The sequence below is a fragment of the Aulonocara stuartgranti genome, assembly GCF_965226115.1.
Source record: "Aulonocara stuartgranti genome assembly, chromosome: 9".
NCBI lineage: Eukaryota > Metazoa > Chordata > Actinopteri > Cichliformes > Cichlidae > Aulonocara > Aulonocara stuartgranti.
Genome location: NC_138960.1, coordinates 36,252,119 through 36,279,733, shown reverse-complemented (window position 1 = coordinate 36,279,733; position 27,615 = coordinate 36,252,119). Strand labels below are relative to the sequence as shown.

Here is a 27,615-nt window from a genome sequence, read left to right as displayed (position 1 = left end):
TGATATTTTACCCCAAATATAAAATTTAACATTCATATTATATAGAGATTGAAAATGTGACGTCATTCACGGGTAGAACCGCAAAGGATTCTGGGAACTCGTGGCAAGCGGTACTAGCGCACGCAGGCTTTCAATTAAAATCAGTTATACAGCGATAAAAAGAAACACAAAAATGTCAAGAAGCCGTTGTATTATTAACTGCAATAGCCGGTCGCATGACAGCCACGGGAAGCCGACGGGTAAAGAGATCGGTTGTTATTGTCACGGTTTGCCGGGGCAAGCCGTGTGGAATATGAAATAGGACCCAAAATGCGGCAGCTCTGGTGCAGATGAGTGTTTATTTACAGGGGTGTGAGTACAAACAGCGGTGGCGACACAACATGAAACCGGAAACCTAAACTGGGTAAACTAATAAGACAAACCAGAATGAGGATGCAGGGAGGTCCGGAGAAATACATACAGGGAGAGCAAGGGTAAACAACACAGACGAACCAGCGATTACCAAGACAGAAAATACAACTTAAATACACTCAGAGAACACAGGGAGATTACACACAGGTGGGAGACACAGCTGGGAGTGATTAACATGACGAGACCAGGGAGGCAAACTGAAAACACTCACATAAGACGCAGACCTTCACAATAAAACAGGAACACACGGGGGGGAACAGGGTAAACACCAATTAGAGAACAGAACCAAAATCGCAAAGAGAAAACACAAAACGCTGGGTCAAAAGGACCCAGGATCATGACAGTACCCCCCCCCCCCCCTCAAAGGCTGGCCCCAGACAGCCCAACAAGAAACAAAACAGCCAGAAAAAACAGAAAACAACCTGACCAGGGCGGGCGGCGGGGGCCCAGGAAGGAGGGCTCGAAGCAAAACAAAACCGGAGCACCAGAAGGCCAAAAGACAAAAACAAAAAACGAGTCCAAAACCAAAAGAAACGAAGCACACCAGAACACAGGAAAAAACAGAGTCCAAAACAGAAGAGTTCAGGGGGCCGGCCAGGGGGCCGACAGCACAGGAGTCCAAAACAGTTCAGGGGGCCGACCGTGCGGACGGCAACAGCGGCGACGTGGACACAGTTCGGGGGGCCGACCGTGCGGACGGCAATGGCGGCGACGTGGACACAGGTCGGGGGGCCGGCCGTGCGGGAGGCAACGGCGGCCACTCAGGCGATGGCGGTCCGGGGGCCGGCCGTACGGAAGGCAACGGCGGCCACTCAGGCGATGGCGGTCTGGGGGCCGGCCGTGCGGAAGGCAACGGCGGCCACTCAGGCGAAGAGGGTCCGGGGGCCGGCCGTGCGGAAGGCAACGGCGGCGACGAGGGAGACGACGGAGCAGTTCAGGGGGCCGACCGCGCGGAAGGCAACGGCGGCGACTCAGGCGATGGCGATCCGGACCAGGCGAGGCTGCAGAGGCCGGACTAGGCGAAGCACAGGCAGAGGCCGGACCAGACGAAGCACAGGCAGAGGCCGGACCAGGCGAAGCACAGGCAGAGGCCGGACCAGGCGAGGCTGAAGGCTCTGAGGCCGGACCAGGCGAGGCTGAAGACACGGAGGCTGGGCCAGGCGAGGCTGAAGACACGGAGGCTGGGCCAGGCGAGGCTGAAGGCCCTGGAGCTGCAGCAGGCGAGGATGATGATGGAGCTACAGCAGGTGGCTGGACGGGCTGAACGGGCCCCTCGGACCCTCCAGCGGAGGCGGGAGGCTGAACGGGCCCCTCGGACCCTCCAGCGGAGGCAGGAGGCTGAACGGGCCCCTCGGACCCTCCAGCGGAGACAGGAGACGAAGGCCGGAGCGGTCCCTCGGACCCTCCAGCGGAGACAGGAGACGAAGGCCGGAGCGGTCCCTCGGACCCTCCAGCGGAGACAGGAGACGAAGGCCGGAGCGGTCTCTCGGACCCCCCAGCGGAGACTAGAGACGAAGGCCGGAGCGGTCCTACGGACCCTCCAGCAGAAGTCACCACTAAGCCAGCAGTCATGGAGTCCTCTGGCAAACACGAAGGCAACTGGCGATGCACTGAGCACTGGCTCTGCCCAGGCAACGCTGACATGGTGCAGTTCTCAGGTGGCTGCATAAACTTCAGGGGTCCAGAATCAGCCGGGGACTGAGACCTAGCCTCTGGGGAAGCCCTGGAGCGGCAAACTGTGCCAATGGCGGCTGAACCATGAAAAGCACCTTGACGTGAAATTAGACTTTCTCCCTGCAAGTAGTGAATGAGTGAAACCGGTGATACTGGAGCCAGAGCTACGGGTAGCGGGGGCACTGGAGCTACTGGGGCCTGCGCTACAGGCGGCACTGGAGCTACTGGGGCCTGCGCTACAGGCGGCACTGGAGCTACTGGGGCCTGCGCTACAGGCGGCACTGGAGACTGAACTGAGGGTGGCACTGGAGACTGAACTGAGGGTGGCACTGGAGACTGAACTGAAGGGGACACTGGAGACTGAACTGAAGGGGACACTGGAGACTGAACTGAAGGAGGCACAGGAGACTGAACTGAAGGAGGCACAGGAGACTGAGCTGAGAGGAGCACTGGCTGCGGGGGAGCTAACCAAGCTGAGAGTGGCTGCGGGGGAGCTAACCGAGCTGAGAGTGGCTGCGGGGGAGCTAACTTAGCTGCCGGTAGCTGCACAGGCGATAAGCAGCTCGCGTTGACATCCGCCACACAAAACGCAGCCCCTGAATGAACAGTCATGCAGTCCGAAAATGAAAAAGAGTCCTCACTCACCACAGCCGGCGATTTAGAAGCCCGAACGTCCGGCTGTGGGGTGGCGCGCTTGCGGCGCGATCGGCGTTTCCTCCCCGCAGACGGCTCCGACGGGCCGGGCAAGATCACATCCGGCGAGTCGGGCAGCGAGGCAGGAGTGGCTGAGAGAAGGTGCGGTGTGAGCCGGAGAAAAGCCTGCATGGTCGGAGGAAGCGACTGCAGAAGCCATGGCAGGCCAGAAAAGAGCCGTTGTAGCCGACTTTCCACGGCACGACGAAGCTCCTCTGGAGGGTTCTCCAGCCATAGCCCGAGGAGAATCTCCACATTGTACGCAATGTCGTCCTGGAGCTCCTCGGACGGATTCACTGCCGCTGGGTCCATGGTGGCTGGTTCGTACTGTCACGGTTTGCCGGGGCAAGCCGTGTGGAATATGAAATAGGACCCAAAATGCGGCAGCTCTGGTGCAGATGAGTGTTTATTTACAGGGGTGTGAGTACAAACAGCGGTGGCGACAAAACATGAAACCGGAAACCTAAACTGGGTAAACTAATAAGACAAAACAGAATGAGGATGCAGGGAGGTCCGGAGAAATACATACAGGGAGAGCGAGGGTAAACAACACAGACGAACCAGCGATTACCAAGACAGAAAATACAACTTAAATACACTCAGAGAACACAGGGAGATTACACACAGGTGGGAGACACAGCTGGGAGTGATTAACATGACGAGACCAGGGAGGCAAACTGAAAACACTCACATAAGACGCAGACCTTCACAATAAAACAGGAACACACGGGGGGGGAACAGGGTAAACACCAATTAGAGAACAGAACCAAAATCGCGAAGAGAAAACACAAAACGCTGGGTCAAAAGGACCCAGGATCATGACAGTTATAGGATTACGTCGTTGAAGAGAAATTGTTCGAGCCATGTTTCCGAAGTAACAAAGACGCGACGGATGGCCTGGATTGCAGCCATTCAAAGATCAAATATAACGTCCCAGAACCCTCCAGCTCACAGGTTAGTCTGCTCCAAGCATTTACACGAAGGTCAGTCTGCTGTTGTAGTTAACGCGTCATTTTTCTTAACATAATTGGTGATATAGGTTACAAGCAAGTCTGGCGCTGAACAGAAATTGTCGCGCTATGCTCCTTTATTTATTGTGCATAAATAGTGAATTGTCCTGACACAATATTGCGTTTCGCTTCTGTTATTATGGTACATTGACAAAAACATATACTTTTATTCACAGGATAAAACAGGTTTTTTGTATCACTAATTGTCCAGTACGATTACAGCATACAATATTATTGTCACTGCTACATTTCTGTGATGCTACCAGAAATTATTTCCACTACTAATTAATTACCGTTGAGCTCAAAGGTCCTATTAATAAACGGTTAAGGAATGTGTATTTATGACGACAATTTGTGAGACTGGTAAACTTATGATACGTACGATGGTCTTTCGTTCTACACGGTGCATTTCAAGGTCCTGCACCCATCCGTCGGTAAACTGTACCTGGGCTTGTTGCAGTGACCTGAAGTTACTAAACTTCATGAGTGTATGCACTCACTCCAAGAACCGTATAATTATAAATATGCATATAAATATGCTAAGATGAGATAGCTGACTTCATCTAACTAGCAAATGTTGTCCAGGCTACGTTGGTGATGCAGTTTTTTTTAATGTGTATGATATTTTTGTCATGCGATTTTAAAGCTGGTCCTACAACCGCATCCAAGAATAACATGCAGCTTATCTCAGAACCGTCGGTGAAAATTATTCTTGGAGCTAGGTTTAATTGAGCTGCATTTTAAAGAGGTGCAATTTCACAATTTGTTTATATTTTCTAAGTTCACTATTTTGTCATGTGTTGAGAAAAACAGATTTTAAAATTACATGGTCTAATATTTACATTTAGCATAACTGCAACATTATTTTTTCGTTGTTTTTTTTTAAAGACTCGAAAGGACTTGAAATTCAAAATTTCAGACTTGTGACTTGACTCGGACTTTTACACCAGTGACTTGAGACTCGACTCTGACTTGCCTGACATTACTTGAGACTTGACTTGAGACTTGAGGATAAAGACTTGAGACTTACTTGAGACTTGCAAAACAATGACTTGGTCCCACCTCTGGGTCTTGTCGCTCTTTTTTTGCTCACATAGCAGATTCGGAGACCTCACGACCGCAGCCAACTGATCCGCGATGTAATCCAGCTTCCGCCCAGAGATGTTGTTGTGAGTTGATTCTTTCCTGATGTAATCCAACATACATACGCTCAAAGGTGTTATTCTGAGCATTCACTGCAGTCGTAAGCGCCTCCAAGCTCTTAACCATGCTGCCTTCAGTGAGCCCTTTCTGAGAAGTCGTACCTGTCATTCCAATCCCAGCGGGCAGCCTTGTGGGAGTTTGAACAGCCGGTTTCCGCTGTCTTAATTCTCCGATAAGTAAGTAAGTAAGTAAAACTTTATTTATATAGCACCTTTCAAGATAAAAATCACAAAGTGCTTCACAGAAGCTAAAACCTAAAAATAAAAATCAACTAAAAGCAAGTTTAAAAAGATGGGTTTTTAGCTGTTTTTTAAAAGCGACCACTGAGTCCACAGATCTCAGGCTCAAAGGGAGAGAATTCCACAATCTGGGGGCCACAGTTCCAAAAGCTTTGTCGCCTTTTGTTTTCAGCCTCGTGTGCTGGACAGCAAGCAAGCCCTGGTCACATGACCTCAGGGACCTGCTGGGATAAGCCAGGGCCAAGCCAGCTCCGATCAGCAAGAACCCTGTTATCATGGTTCCGAATAGGTAGATATCTTCAGCATCCTCAATCGACAGTCCCGCCAGGCACACGACCCTCCATTACTGCCACCCGTCCATCGTGTATCCAGCAGGGAAAGTCTCTCCAGGGCACTCAGGTTCTCCTGACACCAGACTTCTCGTTAAGAAAAGGGTGTCAATAGCATTCAGAGACCAGTTGATCAAATCCATAATTCTCTTTTAGGTTTTAGAAAGACTGCGAGAGGGTGTTCCAGGGAAAGACTAGAGACTAGACAAGGACATAATAGAATAGAATAGAATAGAATAGAATAGAATTCAACTGTATTGTCATTGCACATGCACAGGTACAGGGCAACGAAATGCAGTTTGCATCCATCCAGAAGTGCTTTAGTGATATAGATATATTACAATATATATTAGCAATAATATAGATATGTGCGTATATTACAGAAATGGGTCTATTATGGTATGTTATAATGTACACGGTATGAAGTATGTTGTGAATATTCTATAACTATAAGTATGTACAGGCTGTAGTGAGTACAAGCTATGTACAGGATATGAACAGGATATAAATATGAAAAACTATACAGAATATGAAATAAATAACTTTACAGAATCTGGGATATACAGCTATACAGAAATGGGAACTATGCAAGTTGTAAACAGTTGTAGGATTAAAAATTATCGAATGTACAGAATGATTATTTACACAGAGCTATACAGTAGTGCAGTTAAGATAAGTGAGGGTGTAGATAATTTCTACAGAGGCTATATAAAGTGCTAGTGGTTGTGAGTGGTGGTTCAGTCCATGTTATTATTGTGTTTGAGGGTACAGTTGTCCATTGTGGGTGTGTGTATGTTCAGTCCATGTGTTTTCGTGGGTCAGATGTCAGGAGGCAGAGTTCAGGAGTCTGACAGCTGTGGGGAAGAAGCTGTTCCGGTACCTGGTGGTCTTAGTCCGGAGGCTCCTGTAGCGCCTCCCAGAGGGCAGGAGGGTGAAGAGTCCATGTGATGGGTGACTGGGGTCTTCGATGATTTTCCCAGCCCTTTTCAGACACCGCTTCCTGTAGATGTCTTTTATGGCAGGAAGTGGTGCTCCGGCGATGCGCTGGGCAGTTTTCACGACCCTCTGCAACGCCTTCCGGTCCGAGGCAGAGCAGTTCCCGTACCAGACTGTTATACAGTTGGTCAGGATGCTCTCGATGGTGCAACGATAGAAGTAAGAACTAGCAGGGAAGATAAGGGAGAGGAGAAAAAGTGCGTCCGCCTCCTCTGAGAGCCAAAAAAAGAAAAAAATGTTGATGATACCATCAACAGTATTGTTTCTCCTCCAACTCAGCATGCTGTGTTAATTTCTGATGAAGATTGTAATACTTTTCTCCATCACTTTGTAAATAAGGTGACGGACCTGAGATCCAAAATCTCCTCAAGTGCCTCCCCTTATGAAGATGCCCCTTGGTGTTTTGGATCATTTATTTCCTTTTCTCCAATCACACTTAATGACTTAATTACAGTGATAGGTAAAATGAAATCCTCATCATGCTCTTTAGATATATTACCTCCCTCTGTCCTGTCTGGGACTCTCACCAGCATTGGTCCCACATTACTATCCATCATCAACAGTTCACTGAGGCAAGGCTGTGTTCCATCTTATTTTAAACATGCTGAGGTAACTCCTCTATTGAAAAAACAGAATCTAGATCCTAGCTCTACTAGTAATTACCGGCCTATTTCAAAATTGCCATTTTTAAGCAAATTACTGGAAAAAAATGTAGAAAGTCAGTTCAGGCCCTTACTATGCAGATTACAGATTGCTGACCCTTTTCAGTCTGGCTTTTGTTAAGATTCAATATTGAGGAAGGGTACAAGAGGTGATCGAAGAATAACCACACCGATCCGGCCGGGTGAAGTCAAACGATGATTTTAATGAATACACGCGTGGGAAGACAACTCTGTACGCAGACAGGAAGTAGTCTTCGACTTAATCAAAGCATGAACAGATATTTTATAGCATCAGGGTTTGTTTACTGACGCCCCTTCATGCGTCACAGATACATTTTATACATAGATCAGATCAACATCCTCATGACTTTTCACCTAGAAAATCATCTTCTATTTTCATGACTAGCCCTTCCTGTCTACCTTTCAGTTCTTATCTTGTTCCTCTTTCTTGCCGAGACACCAAGAAACGGTTCCTCTTTTACCAAGACAATTTTGCAGTTACAGCCAAACATAACTAACCTCTCCTCTAAATAAATCTAATTTAAAGTGTGTGTGTGTGTGTGTGTTGACCTCACATGCTCTTTGTGTCACCTCTTCACCTACTGTCTGTGTCTCGTCCTCAAATGCTCTTTCTCAATTCACCTGTTGCACTTCTGACCTTTTACCAGACCAGAAGCTCACTGAGACTATGTGTATGTCTTCTACTAAATAAATGTTTTAATCAAGAACCTCTACTAAAACCTTAATATAAAATGATCTGATATATAAGTGTTTTGTAAGCATGTATTGCGATTCCTTCTATGGCTCCAAGTCACTTGCACAATAGATTGTCCGAACATCGCGCCGAACAAAGCTTCCGACCCCCAATTAATTGACCGAGCTCCAACTCTTTAATAAGCACAGATATGCATTGTGTATAAAATAGTCATAACTGCTTAAGGCCTTCTTAAAGCTATCTGTTACATTGTTAAAGCCTCGTCTTAGCCTGCGGCTCAAAATAACTTCCTGCTTCTTTCTACATACAACTTCCTGTCAGCCTGCAACTCAGTCTTTCTGAAAGAGACACTGTTTAAACCTTGGAATGCAATATCCATGCTGCAGATTATATTATTAATGCAATGACAATTATTTAACAATAGCAGTAAAATAATTTCCCTCCTCGACACTCCCCCTTTTGACCTCTGGAACACCAGAGGTCACAATACATTGTGTCCTCACGCAGACCCTTCTCTGGTGGTCTCGAACCTCGAGATCTCCAGGATCCTCGCCCCTCCTGTGGTCGCCGAGATCGATCTTCTGCAAAGGAAACAAAACACCTTTTCTTGCATCTCCCTAACTTATCCTATCTGGGACTCTTTAATCAAAAGCCTGATCCTAATTACCTTCTTAACTTATTGACTTGTATTTATGTATACTCTTCAACGTTACTCATCACTTTAAAATTCTTTTAAGCGCTGGTTTCACGTCCAGTTGCTCGCTCTACTTTCCCTTATCTGATCATCAACATCCTGTGCACAAGTTGTCGCTGCTGCAAGTTAATCTACTCCAAAAGAAAACAACCACTTTAATCAATTAAGTTTAAGCATATGAGCAATTACTCCTGTATACATTTCATCATAGCTAAATGCTGCCTTGAAACAACTCCTATGTGTTAACACTAACTTCATTTTAAAACCTCACATTTCCTATGTTATCACCTGTTTTGGTATAACCTTTTTATTTCATTTTGCTCCCTTTAATGTAACAATACCTTCTAATTCTAATGTATCAGACTTAACCAAAATATATGCTTTCCTTCCTCTTTGGTCCTTCTTTAAGTTCAGTTAAAAGCTAAATGAATTTAGGGCCTTTTGCCTGGAATCACTACTGTCATGTGTGTTTCTTAACTCTGTGTCTGTAAGCGTGTGCAATCCTTCATGAACTCATATTATCCTCACAGTAGATTGGCTAATCATAGCGCTAGCCAAAGGCTCGTGACCCTCCAGAGACAAATTTGAGCCACAACTCCTTTAAAAGCACAAAATGCAATATGTATAAAATAGTTATAACTGCACCTGAAATACAAAGTTAACATCATCATAAACATCTTATGGTCATCAAAGCAATGGGCAGGGCTGCGACCCAATTTAGCCCTGTCTGCGCACAAATTTTAGCCAACTTGTTTTTCAAATTTAGGTTCATCCTCTCTACCTTTCCTTGAGATTGAGGATGAAAGACCGTCCCGAACTTATGTTGCACTCCCAACATCCTCTCTACCTCTTTCAAATCTTTATTCTTGAAGTGAGTACCATTGTCTGATCTAATTCTCTTGGGAAACCCATGCCTTGGAATGTAATGATTGATTAAGCACTTAATCACGCTTTTCGCGTCTTCACATTTGGTCGCCCATGCTTCGGGCCATCCAGTCAGAACATCCACACACACCAACAAATACCTCACCCCACCTGGGCCTGTATCAATCATGTCGGTATAATCAATCACGACCTCTTCTCCTGGCCTTTCTGGCATGAGAAACTTACCAGCTTCAGGTTTTACTGCTGGCTTTGGGTTGTGTGCCCCACAAATTAGGCACGTTCTGGCCTTTTCCAGTATCATCCTTCTCAAATCAGGATGCCACCATCGGCACAAATTTCTCTCCATCTGTTTCACTCCCACGTGACCAAGCCCGTGAGCCTCATTCACCTTTTGTTCCGCCATTTTGGCCGTTAAAGCGGGACGCCCATCTGGCCCCCTCCACAAACCGCCATCTTGCCAGGCTCCTTTGTTTTCCCACACCCCCTTTTCCTCTGGGGATGTCTCCTCCTGAGCCTTTCTAACTTCTTGCCACCATACTGTCTGCTTGTGAGTGGCCTTTGCATTTTATAATACTTACCTCGTCTGGGTCCTCCAGGGCCTTTTTGTGACAGATGGGTGCATTAGTGGCCGTTCTGAACCCGGCTCTCTTCCACTGAGCCAGTTCCACATGAGCTGCTCCAAACGCATATGCTGAGTCAGTGTAGATGTTCACTCTCATGTTTTTAGCCAACCTCAGGGCTCGAGTTAGGGCTATCACTTCAGCTCTCTGGGCCGACTGTTGTCCCTCGATTTTTCCTTCAACCTGGGCTTTCTTAATACAGTCATGTGGTTCTCCTGACCCCATTAGGTCTGCCATATTTATTCCTTCATGTGTGAATATCAAATTTGGCGCCTCTAAAATTTTGCTGAACCTTTGTTGCGTCAGTGGAGTCATTGTGAATGCCTGTGAGTTCACATAGGCCACTACACTGTGTGTAGTAAGCACTTTCAGTGGGTGTTCCCTCACTATATGTGTTGTTTTCTGAATTATCTTTGCTACTCCTGCTGCGTGTTGTGTGCATGTGGGATGCCTTACTTCTGTTGAATTTAATCTTATGCTAACATACATAAGTACATCCCTACCTCCCCCTTTTTTCTGAAACAACACACCATTCACAACTCCCTTTGTTTCTGAAACATCAAGATAAAATGCCTCATCATAGTTAGGTGTGGCCAGATCTGTGGCTCTTGACAAATCCTGTTTTAGTGAAATGAACGCTGTCTCTGTGTCCGGCGTCCAAGGCAATTCAGCCTTCAGATTTCGAACACCAACTTTCTTGATCAGGTCCCTTAAAGGGGCCGTTTTACCCGCATAGTTCGGAATGAACTGCCTGCTGTAACCTGTCAAGCCAAGAAAGGAAAGCAACTCCTTCACAGTTCTTGGTTTTGGATGTGTCAGAATTTGGTCTCTGTGTGTGTTCATTAACCCCACTGATCTGTGTGCGATCACCCGGCCCAGGAATGTTACCTCTGGCCGGACCAACTGCAGTTTTTCTTTGCTCACTTTGAAGCCACACTCCGCCAATCTGTTCAACACCACGAGCAATGCTACCGTACAGGCCGCTGCTGACGGGGCTGCAATAAGAAGATCATCAACATACTCTATTAATGTACAGCCCCCTGGCAGTTGACATGGGGACAATGCCTCTTTCAACACCTGATTAAAAATTCCTGGTGAGAGTGCAAAGCCTTGTGGTAGGCGTGTGTACCTAAATTTGCGGCCTCTGTATGTAAATGAGAAAATGTCTCTGAGTGACTCGTGCAGTGGGAGACAAAAGAATGCATTCGCTAGGTCAATACATGTGAACCACTCTTGGTCTTCAGTTTTGTGCTTCTATTATGGTCTGTTAAATGGTATGTCAGACTTCAGCTGGAACAGGACAGGCGAACAGTTAGCTAGACCTACATCTGTGGGCCCTGCGGACCACAAAGTACCAGGCAATTTTGAGAGCTCAGCTACTGCATCAGGATGATCCATTCTTTCCCTGCCATGTATTCTGGAGATTTCTTTATGTTCTAAGATCACTGCATCGTTGGACAAACAAGTTATGCGATATATTTTACATTTTGGTGCATACCAAACGTTTGGAATTTGGGTGCTTTGCCAGCATGCGTTGTCCAGCGCCCGCTTGACCATTGGTCCCAGACCTCTTGGCCCATGACCCTCGTGGACCGCCAATGTAATGTGAGGGGCTGAATCCTCTCCCACATTGTACCAAGGCAGTTGTTCATCCGTAAATTTCACAGCCGCGGCCACACCTTCTGGTCCAACATAAATGTTATGTGTTTGCACATTCCACGTCTGTCCCTCAAGATCAGACTGGAACTGTTCCCGATAGATATCGTTATCTTCCCTATCATAAAAGAGTGTAACGTGGAAAGGATCTCGCAGAGGGGAGTAGACGGCCAGGCTCATTATCCAGGGTTTCCATAGCTGATAATGTCTCAGAATGCCTCCTTCCACTAGCCTCCCCCAGTAGATTTCGGCAGTGGGTTGTTCAGAGTTCTGGACTAAATATTGAGTCTTTGAAGGTGATCCCAGTTTCACAAGCAGGTCCCTGCCCATGAGATTTTCCAGGCACCTGTGAGGACACCACATATTGGTGCTTCAAAGTCTGTTTTCCCAGCTTTGTCAATGCTGGATCATCATCATTGACAGCATAGGTTCTGCCGTCCCCACGCTGTTCAGTTTCTCCGGGCTCCATCAGTATTGCTCCCCCTCCCAGCCCCAGTCGGCTACTGGGTACTGGGGGCTGGTGCTGCATTCGGGTTTGGAGCTTGATGTGCTCCCCTGTAAGCAACTCTTTGTCTTGGGCCTCCTCGTGCCTGGGGTTGATAGCCTCGCCTCTGATAATTTCGCTGCGATTCAGGGCATTCTCGGGACCAGTGTCCTTCTGCTCCACAGCTGTAACAGCCAGTCCAAGACACACTGCCAGGATTCCCCGGATTCCGAGCCCTTTGTCCTCCCCTCACGGATCCACCACGCCCTCTCTGCGGTCCACCGGTCCCCCAATTCCCTACGGGTTGACGCTGCCTTGGTGCATTGGCGGGCCAACGGTCATCAGGGTAGAGACCCGGATCCTGATCTGGCCAGTCAGGCACAGGATCGGGCTGAGGCCTTGCCACCATTATAGTCTTATTTAGTTCTTTCGGTTCTTTTTCTTCGCATTATATTTTTCGCGAGCCTCACCCAGCTGCAGCCTAAGCAGCTGCGCCTGTGCTTCATCTAACTCTTTCTTTTGTTTGTTTGCCAAATCCTGTTCCTGCTGAAGTCTGTGGGTCACATGTCTCTCCCACTGCACCGAGTCTGCAATGGCAAAATCTGGGTTCTTTTCCAAGTCAACTGCAACCTGATTGGGCAGCCCTGCCAGCACTGCCGAACGAAACCACGCTCTACTTTCACCCTCCTTCCCCGGATGTATTCCTGTTCCTAACAACCATTGTTCCTTTGCTTTAGCTAAACACTCTCTGGGTGTGTTTTTAGGATCCCAAATAATTTTTGGAATGGCTCCAAAGTTAGGAGTTGGGTCCTTCTCCCGAACTGCATCTGCTAAGTCACTCTGCACCTCATGATATTTCAGGTCATTTGCATATCTGGTTGTTTGAGCTATCTGCTCTACATCTGCTAACCCACCACCCAGCATACAACGTCCGGCCAAAGTGCGAAAGTCGCCCAGCGCTAATTCTTCTCCTTCCCAATGTTCTCCTTTGGTTATTGGTGGAAGTTGTTTAACCAATGCTTCCAAATCTCTCACCTTATAGGCGCGATAAACTGGTTCGTTCTTTGGACCTGCTATTAGAGGCAGACTTAAACCAGGGTCAGGAGCTCCTTGTTCAAAACTCACTCTTCTACTCTTTGAGCTCTTAAATATGGGCCGTCTCTGTGCTTGGTCTCTCTTCACACTTCTTTTCCTCAAAATTAGGCTTGTACTTGGTTGGGGTTCAGCTCCTCCATCTTCGTCCTCCTTATCATCCTCTTCTTCTGATGACGTCGCACGGTCTTCATTCTCCTCTTCTGGCCCTCCCTGCATTACTCTCTGCTTTATAACCTCCAATGCCGTTAATGCCTCTATGGACGCACGTAGGGCCTCATGCATTTGTCCATACACTTCTCCTTCAGTTTTTAACACCAAGCTCAGAGGTATTTTATCACCCAGCCCTTTCTGTCGGGATGTAATAGGTTTACTTACCTCAACCTCCATCGCTTGGCACTCTTTCTCTGCCGATTTTAATACTCCAGGGGAAGCCAAGCGAACAGCTTTCTTAAGCTGTTCAAGCTGATCCTTCAGAGGTTTGCATCCCCTTTTCCCACTAGGTGTCGCACCCGAGCTGTCAGCCATTCTCTGAAACACAGACTTACCTCTTCCAATGGCGTTGGTCGACTCCACCTTCTTGGTCTAGGTCACCCAGACACGCTTAACTTTCGGTTTCAATCTTCGTCTCGCTGTTCTCGCAACCACTGGCTCCTCTTCCCCTGCTCGGTGATACACAAAGTTTAACCCAGCACTTTAGACGCTGTCCTCGCGTTCTCAAGCGTTGACACTCAATCAAAATTATTCGCCCTCAAAGTGTTAATATATGACACCAGCAACCCTTATGCGCAACGCGCTCACCTCCGTATACTTACCTCTCCAATAGTTCCTCGGATTAGTGTTTTTTTCATTTATTTTAAACCCATTAACGGCGCTGCGCGTCCCTTATATACTTTACAGCAACACACCCTCAAGCATCCCGTACTAATAAATCTAAAACCAAGAAATCACCTTTATGACATTATGTCAAAGCTTTCTCCATGTTGCACAGCCTGCCACAGGTTTAACAAAAAATCGCTGCCCGGGAAGGCTCCCACATATCAAGGTGGTCGTTTTCACAAACTTCCAGCAGACCCTCAAATAAACAAAAACAACGACCCAGGCAGGCTTCCAGTTCAGCCTCCTCAATTTCTATGCACACTGAAAACTCATGGGGAGATTCTTCTGTCTCCCCGTGTCCTACACAATTCACCTCCAAATGATCCCCTACAATTGAAATTTCAGTGTGGAATGACGCAGAGATTAACATTTCCTTATTTATTCACTATATGTAACCTGAATTTTCTCTCTCTCTTCAAATAACAAAGGTTATCTTTCCAATTTGTTATTGAACTACTAATTAAGTTGCTTTTTATGGTGTCAGTGATAAACTGCCCCTAAAAAGTCCACTTTATTGCGTGCTCATTGAGTTACTCCTATCAAAACTATTTAACAAGTTCAATTTACACATACTCATTAATTTGTCACGCTTATTAGTGGCTCATGGTTGCTTAAAGCCTATGTCTGACTTGACCACAGAGTTAGAGCATCATTCAATCCTCTCAGGATGACCACTCCACTTACTCTGCATCCAGTCAGCTCATGAATTAACAACCCTTGCAGACTGTAACCCTTTTATTTTTTGTTTATGCCTTCAAATCCACCTTAAATCTTCTTTACCTAAACGTTGGTTTTAAACACAAACAATTCTTATATTCTATTTTGAAACGCTGTCACCATTCATATATTTACAATGTTGTTATTTACTAAGCCAGCATTTTAACTGCAGACATTTATCCACATTTGCAAACAATAGTTATAGAGCTGAATGACACACAAAACCGAAAGCATAGTCCTCTCATGCGCTCTGCATCAGCTGCCTCATTTGCATGCACACACACTCTTCATCTAAGAATAGCAGCAGGCAGTCAGTGCATTGCTGACTCGACCCACAGAGATCTTTTTTATTACAGAGACGTCTTATATTTACAACTGCACAGATTTTAAACCTTTTAACACCTATCGAATTTCGACAAATTTAACATAACAGTTTAACCGATAAACTCCCTGAGTTTTTTGCGATCAATTAACCAGTATCAAGACTTTAACTGTTTCTGGCCTCATTTCTAAAATCCCTAACTCAATTTAAAAGCGTCAACCAACCCAAACTTTTTGAAGTTTTAGGTTAAAGTTACACGCCCGAAATCCACTTCTGCTGGCCAAAAAAGCGCAGATACCGTTTCAAACGGTAAGGAGACTCTAACTCCTAGCTTAATTCCGGGATGCCCTGTACCCCACAGCTAAACCACACTGAACTAACCCTCTTCGCCGAGAGGTCAATGTCGCGCGTCCACGACAAGGAGGGAGCGTAACCTCCGGGCTCTGCGCTTCCTAGCAGACTCGAACTGCCGTTCTAGAATAATTTATAATACTTTGAAACAACAATCAACACCCGAAACAAGTGTATAACTGAAGCAGGTGCAACCTAGTGGTCAAATGGAGACTCCAACTCACAAAATGACCGCTCAGGTCCACTCTTATGACCAAATTTGGACTCTAACCAACACAATAACCAATTCCCTACCAAACTACTTGAGACTCTAACTCAATTTCTTTGGGACTTCAACCCAGTATTTAAACTTTTCTTATCAGACTCTTAACTACTTTCATTTCTTCTTAGCAGAACTCTAACTGCTTCAACTCATGAGATTTTCATCAAAATCAAAACAGACATCCACCAGTAACTTCAGTGAGTAGACTTAAATTTTATCATTTCCAATTTGGCACACTTTGGAAATAATTCAACAGGTAGTGCCTTACCTTTTGGATAAGCCGGCTTATGCCCACTCACTTAGACCACTGGAATTCATGTCTGCCCGTCAGACCACCCAAGACCCCGGATTTCTCCGTCCAAACCTCCAACTCTCCCTCCTCAATAACCGGACGAAGCCCCCAAATGTTAAGATTCAATATTGAGGAAGGGTACAAGAGGTGATCGAAGAATAACCACACCGATCCGGCCGGGTGAAGTCAAACGATGATTTTAATGAATACACGCGTGGGAAGACAACTCTGTACGCAGACAGGAAGTAGTCTTCGACTTAATCAAAGCATGAACAGATATTTTATAGCATCAGGGTTTGTTTACTGACGCCCCTTCATGCGTCACAGATACATTTTATACATAGATCAGATCAACATCCTCATGACTTTTCACCTAGAAAATCATCTTCTATTTTCATGACTAGCCCTTCCTGTCTACCTTTCAGTTCTTATCTTGTTCCTCTTTCTTGCCGAGACACCAAGAAACGGTTCCTCTTTTACCAAGACAATTTTGCAGTTACAGCCAAACATAACTAACCTCTCCTCTAAATAAATCTAATTTAAAGTGTGTGTGTGTGTGTGTGTTGACCTCACATGCTCTTTGTGTCACCTCTTCACCTACTGTCTGTGTCTCGTCCTCAAATGCTCTTTCTCAATTCACCTGTTGCACTTCTGACCTTTTACCAGACCAGAAGCTCACTGAGACTATGTGTATGTCTTCTACTAAATAAATGTTTTAATCAAGAACCTCTACTAAAACCTTAATATAAAATGATCTGATATATAAGTGTTTTGTAAGCATGTATTGCGATTCCTTCTATGGCTCCAAGTCACTTGCACAATAGATTGTCCGAACATCGCGCCGAACAAAGCTTCCGACCCCCAATTAATTGACCGAGCTCCAACTCTTTAATAAGCACAGATATGCATTGTGTATAAAATAGTCATAACTGCTTAAGGCCTTCTTAAAGCTATCTGTTACATTGTTAAAGCCTCGTCTTAGCCTGCGGCTCAAAATAACTTCCTGCTTCTTTCTACATACAACTTCCTGTCAGCCTGCAACTCAGTCTTTCTGAAAGAGACACTGTTTAAACCTTGGAATGCAATATCCATGCTGCAGATTATATTATTAATGCAATGACAATTATTTAACAATAGCAGTAAAATAATTTCCCTCCTCGACACTTTCAAAAGCAGCACTCCACTGAGACCGCTCTCTTAACGGTCTATAATGATTTATTAATAACTCGTTCTAGCAAGCGTGCTCACATTACTCCCATTTTATATTCTTTACATTGGCTCCCAATAGATTTTAGATTTCGTTTTAAAATTCTTGTTTTAACATACAGAGCACTAAATGGCAAGGCCCCAGATTATTTATCCAAGCTTCTTATAAAATACACTGCTGCTTGTTGTCTTCGCTCACAGGCTCAGAGTTTGTTGGTTGTTCCCCGTACACGACTGAAGACGAAAGGGGACAGAGCCTTTCAGTCTGTGGCACCAAGGCTTTGGAACAGTCTACCACCACAATTACGTTTGGTTGACTGTGTGGAATCCTTTAAAAAGCAGTTAAAAACTTTATTATTTAAACAGGCCTTCCGTTAATCAACACTTTTGAATTGTTTTGAATTTACATTGTTTATATTATCTATTTTATTACTTAATGTTTTCTTTATTTTAACCTCAGCACTTTGTGAATGCCTGTCTACGAAAAGTGCTTTATAAATAAACCTTACTTACTTACTTACTCCTGCACTTTCCTGCTCATTGTGTCATTTGTTTAGTTACTACTCGGCCTCCTTTAGCAGTAGTGATACTTGTAACAAATGTAGCATATTTGCAGCTCTGGAGGCCAGGATTATTGATTGATACACCCGTAGCTAGCCAGGCCCCTGGAGCTGGTGCAGCCGAAGATAGCGTAGGCCCCACTAGCTGTTCCCCGGCAGACCCCAAGCAGCTGGGGGCTGTTTTTCCCCACTCGGCAACACACCCACCTGAGGTCAAACATGGCATTTAATCTGTTATTAGACTCAATTGGCTTCTCTCAAAATGTAAAAGAACCCACCCACCACTTTAATCACACTCTAGATCTTGTTTTAACATATGGCATAGAAACTGAACATTTAACAGTGTTTCCTGAAAACCCTCTGCTGTCTGATCATTTCCTGATAACATTTACATTTACAATAATTGATTACACAGCAGTGGGGAGTAGACTTCACCACAGTAGATGTCTTTCTGAAAGCGCTGTAACTAAGTTTAAGAATATAATCCACCCACTGTTATCATCTTCAATGCTCTGTACCAACATAGAGCAGAGCATCTACCTGAACGCTGCTCCAACAGAGGTAGATTATCCTGTTAATAACTTTACCTATTCACTACGTAAGACTCTGGATACTGTAGGTCCGGTGAAAACTAAGACCTCAAACCAGAAGTACCTGACTCTGTGGTATAATTCTCAAACACATAGCTTAAAGCAGATGACTCATAAGCTGGAGAGGAAATAACATGTCACAAATTTAGAAGATCATCACTTAGCCTGGAGAAATACTTTGTTGCTTTTATAAGAAAGCCCTTACCAGTGATTACCAATAATCATCCCATAAATGTAATAGTATCGACAGCTACTTTCAGTACCATTGATATTCATTTAGACTCTTTTTCTCCAATTGATCTTTCTGAGTTAAGTTCAACAATTACTTCCTCCAAATCATCAACGTGTCTTTTAGGCCCCATTCCTACAAAAGATGTCCTGCCATTAATTAATGCTTCAAGCTTAAATATGATCAACCTATCTCTAATGATCGGCTATGTACCACAGGCCTTCAAGCTGGCTGTAGTTAAACCTTTACTCAAAAAGCATCTCTAGACCCAGCAGTCTTAGCTAATTATAGGTCAATCTCCAACCTTCCTTTCATATCAAACATCCTTGAAAGAGTAGTTGTCAAACAGCTAACAGATCATCTGCAGAGGTTTATTTGAAGAGTTTCAGTCAGGTTTCAGAGCTCATCACAGCACAGAAACAGCTTTAGTGAAGGTTACAAATGATCTTCTTATGGCCTCTGACAGTGGACTCATCTCTGTGCTTGTCCTGCTAGACCTCAGTGCAGCGTTCGATACTGTCGACCATAATATCCTATTAGAGCGATTAGAACATGCTGTAGGTATTACAGGTACTGTGCTGCAGTGGTTTGTATCATATCTATCTAATAGATTCCAGTTTGTTCATGTAAATGGAGAGTCCTCTTCACACACTGAGGTTAATTATGGAGTTCCACAGGGTTCAGTGCTAGGAACAATTCTATTTACATTATACAAGCTTCCCTTAGGCAGCATCATTAGAAGACATAGCATACATTTACACTGCTATGCAGATGACACCCAGCTTTATCTGTCCATGAAGCCAGATAACACACACCAATGAGTTACACTGCAGGAATGTCTTAAAGACATAAAGACCTGGATGGCCGCTAACTTTCTGCTTCTTAATTCAGATGGTAAATGGCCTGTAAATGGCCTGTATTTATACAGCGCTTTACTAGTCCCTAAGGACCCCAAAGCGCTTTACATATCCAGTCATCCACCCATTCACACACACATTCACACACAGATAAAACTGAGGTTATTGTACTCGGCCCTGAAAATATTAGAAATATGGTATCTAACCAGATTCTTACTCTGGATGGCATTACCTTGGCCTTTAATAATACTTTGAGGAACCTTGGAGTCATTTCTGACCAGGACATGTCCTTTAATGCACACATTAAACAAATATGTAAGACTGCTTTCTTGCATTTGCGCAACATCTCTAAAATTAGAAATATCCTGTCTCAGAGTTATGCGGAAAAACTAGTTCATGCATTTGTCACTTCCAGGCTGGACGACTGTAATTCATTATTATCAGGAAGTCCAAAAAACTCCCTGAAAAGCCTTCAGTTAATCCAAAATGCTGCAGCAAGAGTCCTGACAGGGACTAGAAAGAGAGAGCATATTTCTCCTGTTTTGGCTTCCCTTCATTGGCTTCCTGTTAAATGCAGAATTGAATTCAAAATCCTGCTCCTCACATACAAGGTCTTAAATAATCAGGCCCTATCTTATCTTAATGACCTTGTAGTACCATATCTGTCATGGTCCTGGGTCAAGCGACCCAGTATTTGAGTTTCATGTATCTTTTGTATTCATTTGAACCTAGCTTAGTTCACCTAGTTAATTTCTAGATTGCAGTTTAGTTTTGTTCCTTAGTTGTTTCTGTCATCTTCCCCTGTACTCCGTCTCCCTGGTTCGTGCGTCTACCTGTCATGAGTTATGTTTAGTTTATGTCATGTCTAATCTCCATGTTTCCTGTTTTACTTTGTAAGTCTGTATTCAATGTCAGTGTATTCAGTTTCACCTCTCCTGTCGTTAGGTTCATGTGTGTCAGCTGTGCTCCCATGTGTGGCCACTTCCCCTGATCATCCCTCATGTGTATTTAGTCTCTGTGTTTCATGCAGTCTGTGTCGCGTCGTCTGTGTTCTCACCTCCATGTTTTCACTGTCAGTCTTTGCAGTGATCATCATAGTCTCTGAGTTTTCTTAGTTTGTCACAGTATTAGTTTTCCCAGTTTAGTTATAGTCTAGTCACGCTATCCCTGCTTTGTTTGTACACTTTGTCTTCAGCCATAATAAAGGCTCGCTTTCAGTTAAGTTTATTCCAGCCTACTCTTGTGTGTCCGCACCTGGGTCCATCCCACACACCACCGCACGTTCTGCCTCCACAGATCGCGACAATATCACCCTATTAGAGCACTTCGCTATCACACTGCAGGCCTACTTGTTGTTCCTAGAGTATTTAAAAGTAGAATGGGAGGGAGAGCCTTCAGTTTTCAGGCCCCTCTTCTGTGGAACCAGCTTCCAGTTTGGATTCAGGAGACAGACACTATCTCTACTTTAAAGATTAGGCTTCAAACTCTCCTTTTTGCTAAAGCATATAGTTAGGGCTGGACCAGGTGACCCTGAATCCTCCCTTAGTTATGCTGCAATAGACGTAAGCTGCTGGGGATTCCCATTCCCTTTCCAGTCACCTTTCTCACTCACTATGTGTTAATAGACCTCTCTGCATTGAATCATACTTGTTATTAATCTCTGTCCCTCTTCCACAGCATGTCTTTATCCTGTCTTCCTTCTCTCACCCCAACCAATCACAGCAGATGGCCCCGCCCCTCCCTGAGCCTGGTTCTGCCGGAGGTTTCTTCATGTTAAAAGGGAGTTTTTCCTTCCCACTGTGGCCAAAGTGCTTGCTCATAGGGGGTCATATGATTGTTGGGTTTTTCTCTGTATCTATTATTGTAGGATCTACTGTACAATATAAAGCACCTTGAGGCGACTGTTGTTGTGATTTGGCGCTGTGTAAATAAAATTGAATAGAAAATTGAATTGTTTGATCAACATGGAGGCTGTCACTGAACATTACTGACAGAAGGACACAGACATAAACATGATTCGTAGACTTCAGCAGAGCTTCTGCCCACATAGCAAAATTGGTATGGCCCAGATCTGGCCCACGCAATGTGCTTACACATGGCTCACATACCGCAAAGAATGACGTCCCTTTGGTGGCCCAGATCTGGTTTGCCAAAGGTGGCCCAGACATAGGCCAGCACAAGGCCAGTTGCAGATACACTGGTGGTCCTGTGCTGGCCCATGCGTGGATTACCTCTGGCAAACCTGATCTGGGCCACCAAAGGGCCGTCATTCTGTATGGTATGTGGGCCACGTGTAAGTTCTGTGCAGCCACGGGCCAATTGCAGACAGTGAATGGACTGATTCTTATATAGCGATTTTCTACTCTCCCAGATTACTCAAAGTGCTCTATACAACTTGCCACATTCACACACTTTCTCTAAACTCATTGCTTCCCTAACTGCATTCATACACATTTACACTCTTGACAAGCAGACTGGATGAGCCAGGGCTCAAACCATTAACCTTCTGATCACTAGGTGACCTGATCTTCCTCCTGAGCTACAGCCACCCAGTGGTAAAAATGCATAAACCCTTACTAGGGTTTGGATAAAGTGTACACTCACAAACCTGTCAAGGCTGCATTTGAAATGTTGGCTACCATAGCAGTATAGTATTGCAACATGGCATTTGGGTTTTCTAACTAAAATAGGAAAATAGGAACATAAATACTGCCATCATTGCCAGACCTGGCCCACATCTGGTTGACATACACCCTGCCATGACATCAGTCAGTCAGAAGTGCCAGCTTGACACCAGATCCGGGCCAGATGTGTCTGCTATGTGGGTGGTCTGTATGACGACCACATGGTTACTAAATGTAAGGATGGTTCTCTGTAATAAGAGCCAGTGATTTGCAGTCTCGTCACTTGTTGTCACAGTCTTGAGTCATACTGCGACAACATTAAAACTGATCAGCTGTTAAGGCATGAAATGAGAGAACAAACAGTGTGAGATTAGATTTGATGCTCTTACAGTTTGATGAATGATGATTACTCTTTATAAGGCTTCAGTGAGAAGCCTCCAACTTTACAAGAAACACTGGATCTTTGTTTCATACTGACTGTGTTTAGTACAATACTGCTGACAGCACCACCCACTCACTCCAACAGTTCACGTACTGCAGAGTTTCCAGTCTGTAGTCTAGACTCTCCTGAAGATCAACCAGCTCAGACAGATCTGGATTCTGCAGGTCATTGTAGCACAGGTCCAGCTCTCTCAGATGGGAAGGGTTGGACTTCAGAGCTGCTGCCAGATAATTACAGCTGATCTTTGACAAACCACAGCTCAACAATCTGTATAAAGAATGAAAGATGTAAGTTTATTAGACAAACTTCAAACAACAGCTTCACACAGTCTTCAGGAAACTTCAATAAAGTTATAGATAATACTTTTTTTCCCCAATTCCCAATTCCTGTTCCATTTTAAAAATATAAATGGATGCTTTTAAAAAAACCTAAAATGTAAATTAAAACCAAACAATGTTGAAACAATGGATTATATTCATGCTATTACAAACAAGCTAAACTACTGGTATGCTACCATTTAACAGAGGAGTCATCCCTACAACACAAAACCAAATTACTGTGAAGTAGGAAACACTTACAGAGAAGACCATCTGTCTTTATGTTTTCAGCAGAGAGTGAGAAACAATGTGGGCTCAAACTTCCATGTGAGGACTAAATTTATAACTCATGCAATGTCTCGCAGATAAGAACATGAAGGAATGAAGGGCATTTTAATTTTTGCAAAAACACAATAGTATAATAATAATAATTAATGTGACCCCACAATGCCTCTGACAGAGTTGACTGTCTATTTTTTAAACTATCAAATTATGAACAAGAGTGATGGGGTCTACAGTAAGTAAGACCTCATGACTCCTGTTCACACACAAAGTGAAAAAATGTGGTGACCCTTAAATTCATAATTTTATATATATAAAAATATTATAGTGACTCAGATGTTAATGGATACAAAGAAAAGAAAAGAAAATCATGAGGAGAAACTGAAGGTGAAAATCAACTGTATGGATTTTTCTTCTTTGTTGAAGGTCTGAAATGTGAACATTGTTCTGCTACAGTCATTGGACTAAACCAGAGAGGAAGAAAAGAGACTTTACCATGAAGATCCTCAGTGTGGATCAGTATAATATCAGCCTTATGTCTGTAGCTTAGTGTCAGTACAACTTTCACATCATATTCATCTCGGCACAATTAAAACATGCTGACTGACCTCAGAGTTTCAAGCTTACATCCTGGACTCTCCAGAAAACCACACAGCTGCTTCACTCCTGAATCCTGCAGGTAGTTGTTACTAAGGTTCAGGTCTCTCAGGTGACTGGGTTTGGACTTCAGTGCTGAGACCAAACAGCTGATGTCTGACAAACCACAGTAATCAAATCTGAATAAAGAATAAAAGATGGAGTTTTCTTTTCAATTTTGTGCATAAAATAATTTCATAACTTCATCAGAGATAAAGAAAATTCAACCCCTGTGTTACGTCTTCCTTGTCCTTTATGTGTTTCATGTCTGCATGTATTTTGTTGTCAAGTTCATGTAGTCATGTCTGTGTTTCGTCATGTCTGTGTTTCATTATGTTTCCTGTTTTATTTTGAAGAGGTCCTGTGTTACTGTGTTCATTGTGTTTAATTTTACACTTCCTCTGTGACGTTGTTATGTTCATTTGCTTCAGCTGTTTCCCCGTGTGTTTCCGCTTCCCTCATTATCCTCCTGTGTGTACTTAGTCCGTGTGTTTTCAGTCATTCCCTAGCTGTGTCCGAATTCAGGGGAAGCATGCCTCGAAGTACGTATTTTGAGGCAATGACGTCACAGCGACGTAATGACAGCTGTCCGAATTCAAAGAGTACTCAAAATGTGGCGACAAATACGTCCTACTTTTCCGCGAATTTGAGGGTTAGCTGTGTCCGAATTCAAGGGAAGGATGCTTCGATTCCATATTTGGAAAAAATGACATCACAGGGACGCGACGAAGGCTGTCCGAATTCAAAGAGTACTCAAAATGTGCCGACAAATGCATCCTACTTTTCCCCAAATTTTTAGGATGTGTCCAATGTATCCTTCGTGTCCTACCATATCCCAGGATCCATTGCAGGCCATACTGGAGATTTTTTTCTGATAACAATGGTGGTCGAAGAGGAAAACACTTTCAAATGTAAGTATATGAAAATCTGGTTGTAAAAAAGTTAAATTGTCATAGCGGTTGTGTTGTTAAGCTATGGGCATCTGCATTTTTTTTTTTTTTATTATTCAAATAACCCTAAACTAGCTTGTATGGTGGGTCCTGCGGTTTGTCATATATTGCGGCTTACATACAGCTAATTTGGATTTTTTCAAATTAATTTCTATGCTGTTATGTTGTGGGGAACAAAGGCCAAGCGGCTCATTCATTAAAACGAGGAGAAAACGATCACCTCTTCACTTGGGTGAAGAATCGGACCACTGTGGCGTGGAGGTACAAGAATTAATCAATTTATACATCATATTGATATATATGAGTGCGGTTTTATTAACCCTCATGCTGTACAGCAGCGGTCCCCAACCTTTGTTGCGCCACAGACCGGTTACATTAGACACGGAGCGGCCTTCAATGTGTCGTGGAAAAATACGACAAAATAAAATGATCCGACCAAGACAAAAACTGTGGTATTTTGAAATTATATTAATAAACGCACATTAACTGTGTAATTGTGTAACTTTATTAGCAGCGTCCTCCTGAAAATGTGCCAACAGAGTAACATCCTCCTCTCTGCCCCTTAATGTGCCCCAGTCGCGATGGTAACGTGTAAATATTTCTTTCAAAATAAGACACACAACTACAACACGGGAAAAGACCCAGGGAAACAGAGTTAATGATAAAAACCCTGAAAACCATAAATTTCACACCGGAGCCTCAACTCTCGTGGCCCGGTACCAAACGACTCATGGACCGCTGCTGTACAGAACCTGTGATGTCCAGACGGTATTCCTCTGGTGTTCTGCTATGAAAACGTTTGGATTTAGGGATTAACATAGTTGCTAGGGTTTCCTTTCTTCTTATTTGTTGTGTGTGATCAGGACAATACTGGAGAAGATGGGGCTGCAGGTGAAAGTCACCCCCTTGCAGGCCAGAAGAAATGGGAGAACTTCAAAAAATACAAAGTACGTATGTGTGTTATCAAGAAGATAAATTCTTAAGCACACAAAGTAATAAATGTGCAATTACTAAGAGTTGTGTTGTTTTCATTTGTCTACTGTCATTTTTGATTTCCTCTGCCTTTAGGATTGCAAGTATCCAGGGTCAGGAGAGGGGGTCAGACCAAAACGACAGTGATGAGAAAGGGGGGGGGGGGCACCCACAACAGGGAAAAAGAGGAAAAGAGACAGGAATGATGAGCTGCTAGACCTCATTAGAGAGGACATGAGGCAGCAAAGAGAGGCTGAGGAGAGGAGAGCAGGCAGAGGATGGACAGACTGTTTTCTCTTCTTGAAAGATCAAGGACAAAATGAGTTATGCATTAAGATATTTATTTATTTGAATATATTTGTTACGTTGTTAGACGTGTTGTGTTAGATTAAAGGTTTTGTGTTATTAATAAATTGATTAAAACAAACACTAATTGTCACTGAACTTAATTAGATTTACAGGCATTTTTAACATGTATGAACATAACGCTAACTTTGAACAATATTACATGGATATTTATTTGATAGGAATAAAGTAAATAACAATTAAACAAGAATATTTCAAATACACAGTATGTAAAGATGAAAAAAGAATATTTACAGTTGTTCACACAGGATTAACCTGAGTGACCTGTTCCTGGACCGTTTCTTTTACAACTGTAATAGATTACAGGAAGAAAGAATATAAAATAGGAGTGATGTGAGCTCGCTTGCTAGAACGAGTTAGTAGCCTGGCTGCTGCATTTTGCATAGCTTGGAGGCGAGAAGGAGATGATTTGTCCAAGCTAGTAAACAGGGCATTACAATAATCTAAATGCGATCACACAAATGCATGAACAATTTTTTCTAATTCAGCTGAGGAAACCATATGTCGGAGTTTAGAGACATTCCTTAAATGAAATAAACTATCCCCTAGTAGTCCTCATGCAGAATTAAAGTTTTTTAAGACTTTGTATAATTCAATAAGTGAGAGTTTAATCAATGGAAATCACAGCAGTTTTATTTCTGCTTTGAATTTGAACTGAAGACAAATATAAGGAGAAAGTGGACATGTAAATCAAGTCTCAAAGTGAATTACCCAATAGAAGATTTTTTCTCTATGTAGCTTTTAAATATGTAGCACAGCATTACTCTGCATCAGCTAGTTGACTGAACCATAGAAGGAGAAAACAGAATTATATCCAGATTCTCACAACTAGAACATGGTGACTGACCCCAAAGTTTTAAGTCCACATTGTGGATTCTCCAGAAAACCACACACCGCATTCACTCCTGAATCGTGCAGCTTGTTGCGGCTCAGGTCCAGATGTTTTAGATGGGAGGGGTTGGACTTCAGTGCTGAGACCAGACAGCTGATTTCTGACAATGTACAGTCTTCTAAACTGAAAAAGAAAAAAGGAAATGGAAACTCCAAACAGCTCAGGCCAAAATTCCTAAAGAAACTTGAACAAACAAATAAAACATTTTTTTATATTTGTATTAAGAAAACTAGTAGTTTGGTATTTGATATCCAAATAATCTCTATACTTTCTATAAGTCAATATGTTATGTATTTTGCACTGCTGATCAGACAAAAAAAGTTTACATTGTTCAGGGGAAAAAGCCTGCCATGGGGTGAACAGAAGCCAGTAAGAACATTCTGCGTTCTGCTCTTAGAAATATGAAGGTAGATACACCAGCAACCACAGCTGATTCCAGGGGCCAGAGGTGACTACTGCTGGCTAACACTAAGTGTAGATATAGTAAGACTGTAATTATAGTTATG

The 27,615-nt window shown here is 43.8% G+C and overlaps 1 protein-coding gene and 2 long non-coding RNA genes across 7 annotated transcripts in view; all 3 read right to left on the bottom strand.

The window, feature by feature from the left end:
- The window catches only part of LOC309714365 (NLR family CARD domain-containing protein 3-like), a 51,567-nt gene that overhangs the window by 6,718 nt on the left and 17,234 nt on the right, over positions 1–27,615 (bottom strand). For 2 of the 5 annotated variants that reach the window (XR_014278913.1, XM_082546765.1), the window contains exons 7-9: positions 27,065–27,232; positions 23,902–24,069; positions 22,788–22,961 (exon numbers count right to left, since the gene is read on the bottom strand). Coding sequence is in view for 4 of the 5 variants with exons in the window: in XM_082546765.1 (XP_082402891.1) it covers positions 22,788–22,961; positions 23,902–24,069; positions 27,065–27,232 (510 nt within the window). In the remaining variant the exon portion in view is untranslated. Of the gene's footprint in view, positions 1–22,599; positions 22,962–23,901; positions 24,070–27,064; positions 27,233–27,615 lie in introns of those variants that run through there. The other 3 variants (XM_082546764.1, XM_082546766.1, XM_082546767.1) reach the window with 2 other exon arrangements.
- On the bottom strand, positions 7,401–9,469 carry LOC309714415. Its single transcript, XR_014278922.1, has 2 exons — positions 7,860–9,469; positions 7,401–7,808 (listed from the first exon to the last, which is right to left on the bottom strand). It is a non-coding gene; the product is annotated as an uncharacterized lncRNA (long non-coding RNA).
- On the bottom strand, positions 15,300–17,348 carry LOC309714417. The gene is made up of 2 exons (XR_014278924.1): positions 16,827–17,348; positions 15,300–16,775 (listed from the first exon to the last, which is right to left on the bottom strand). It is a non-coding gene; the product is annotated as an uncharacterized lncRNA (long non-coding RNA).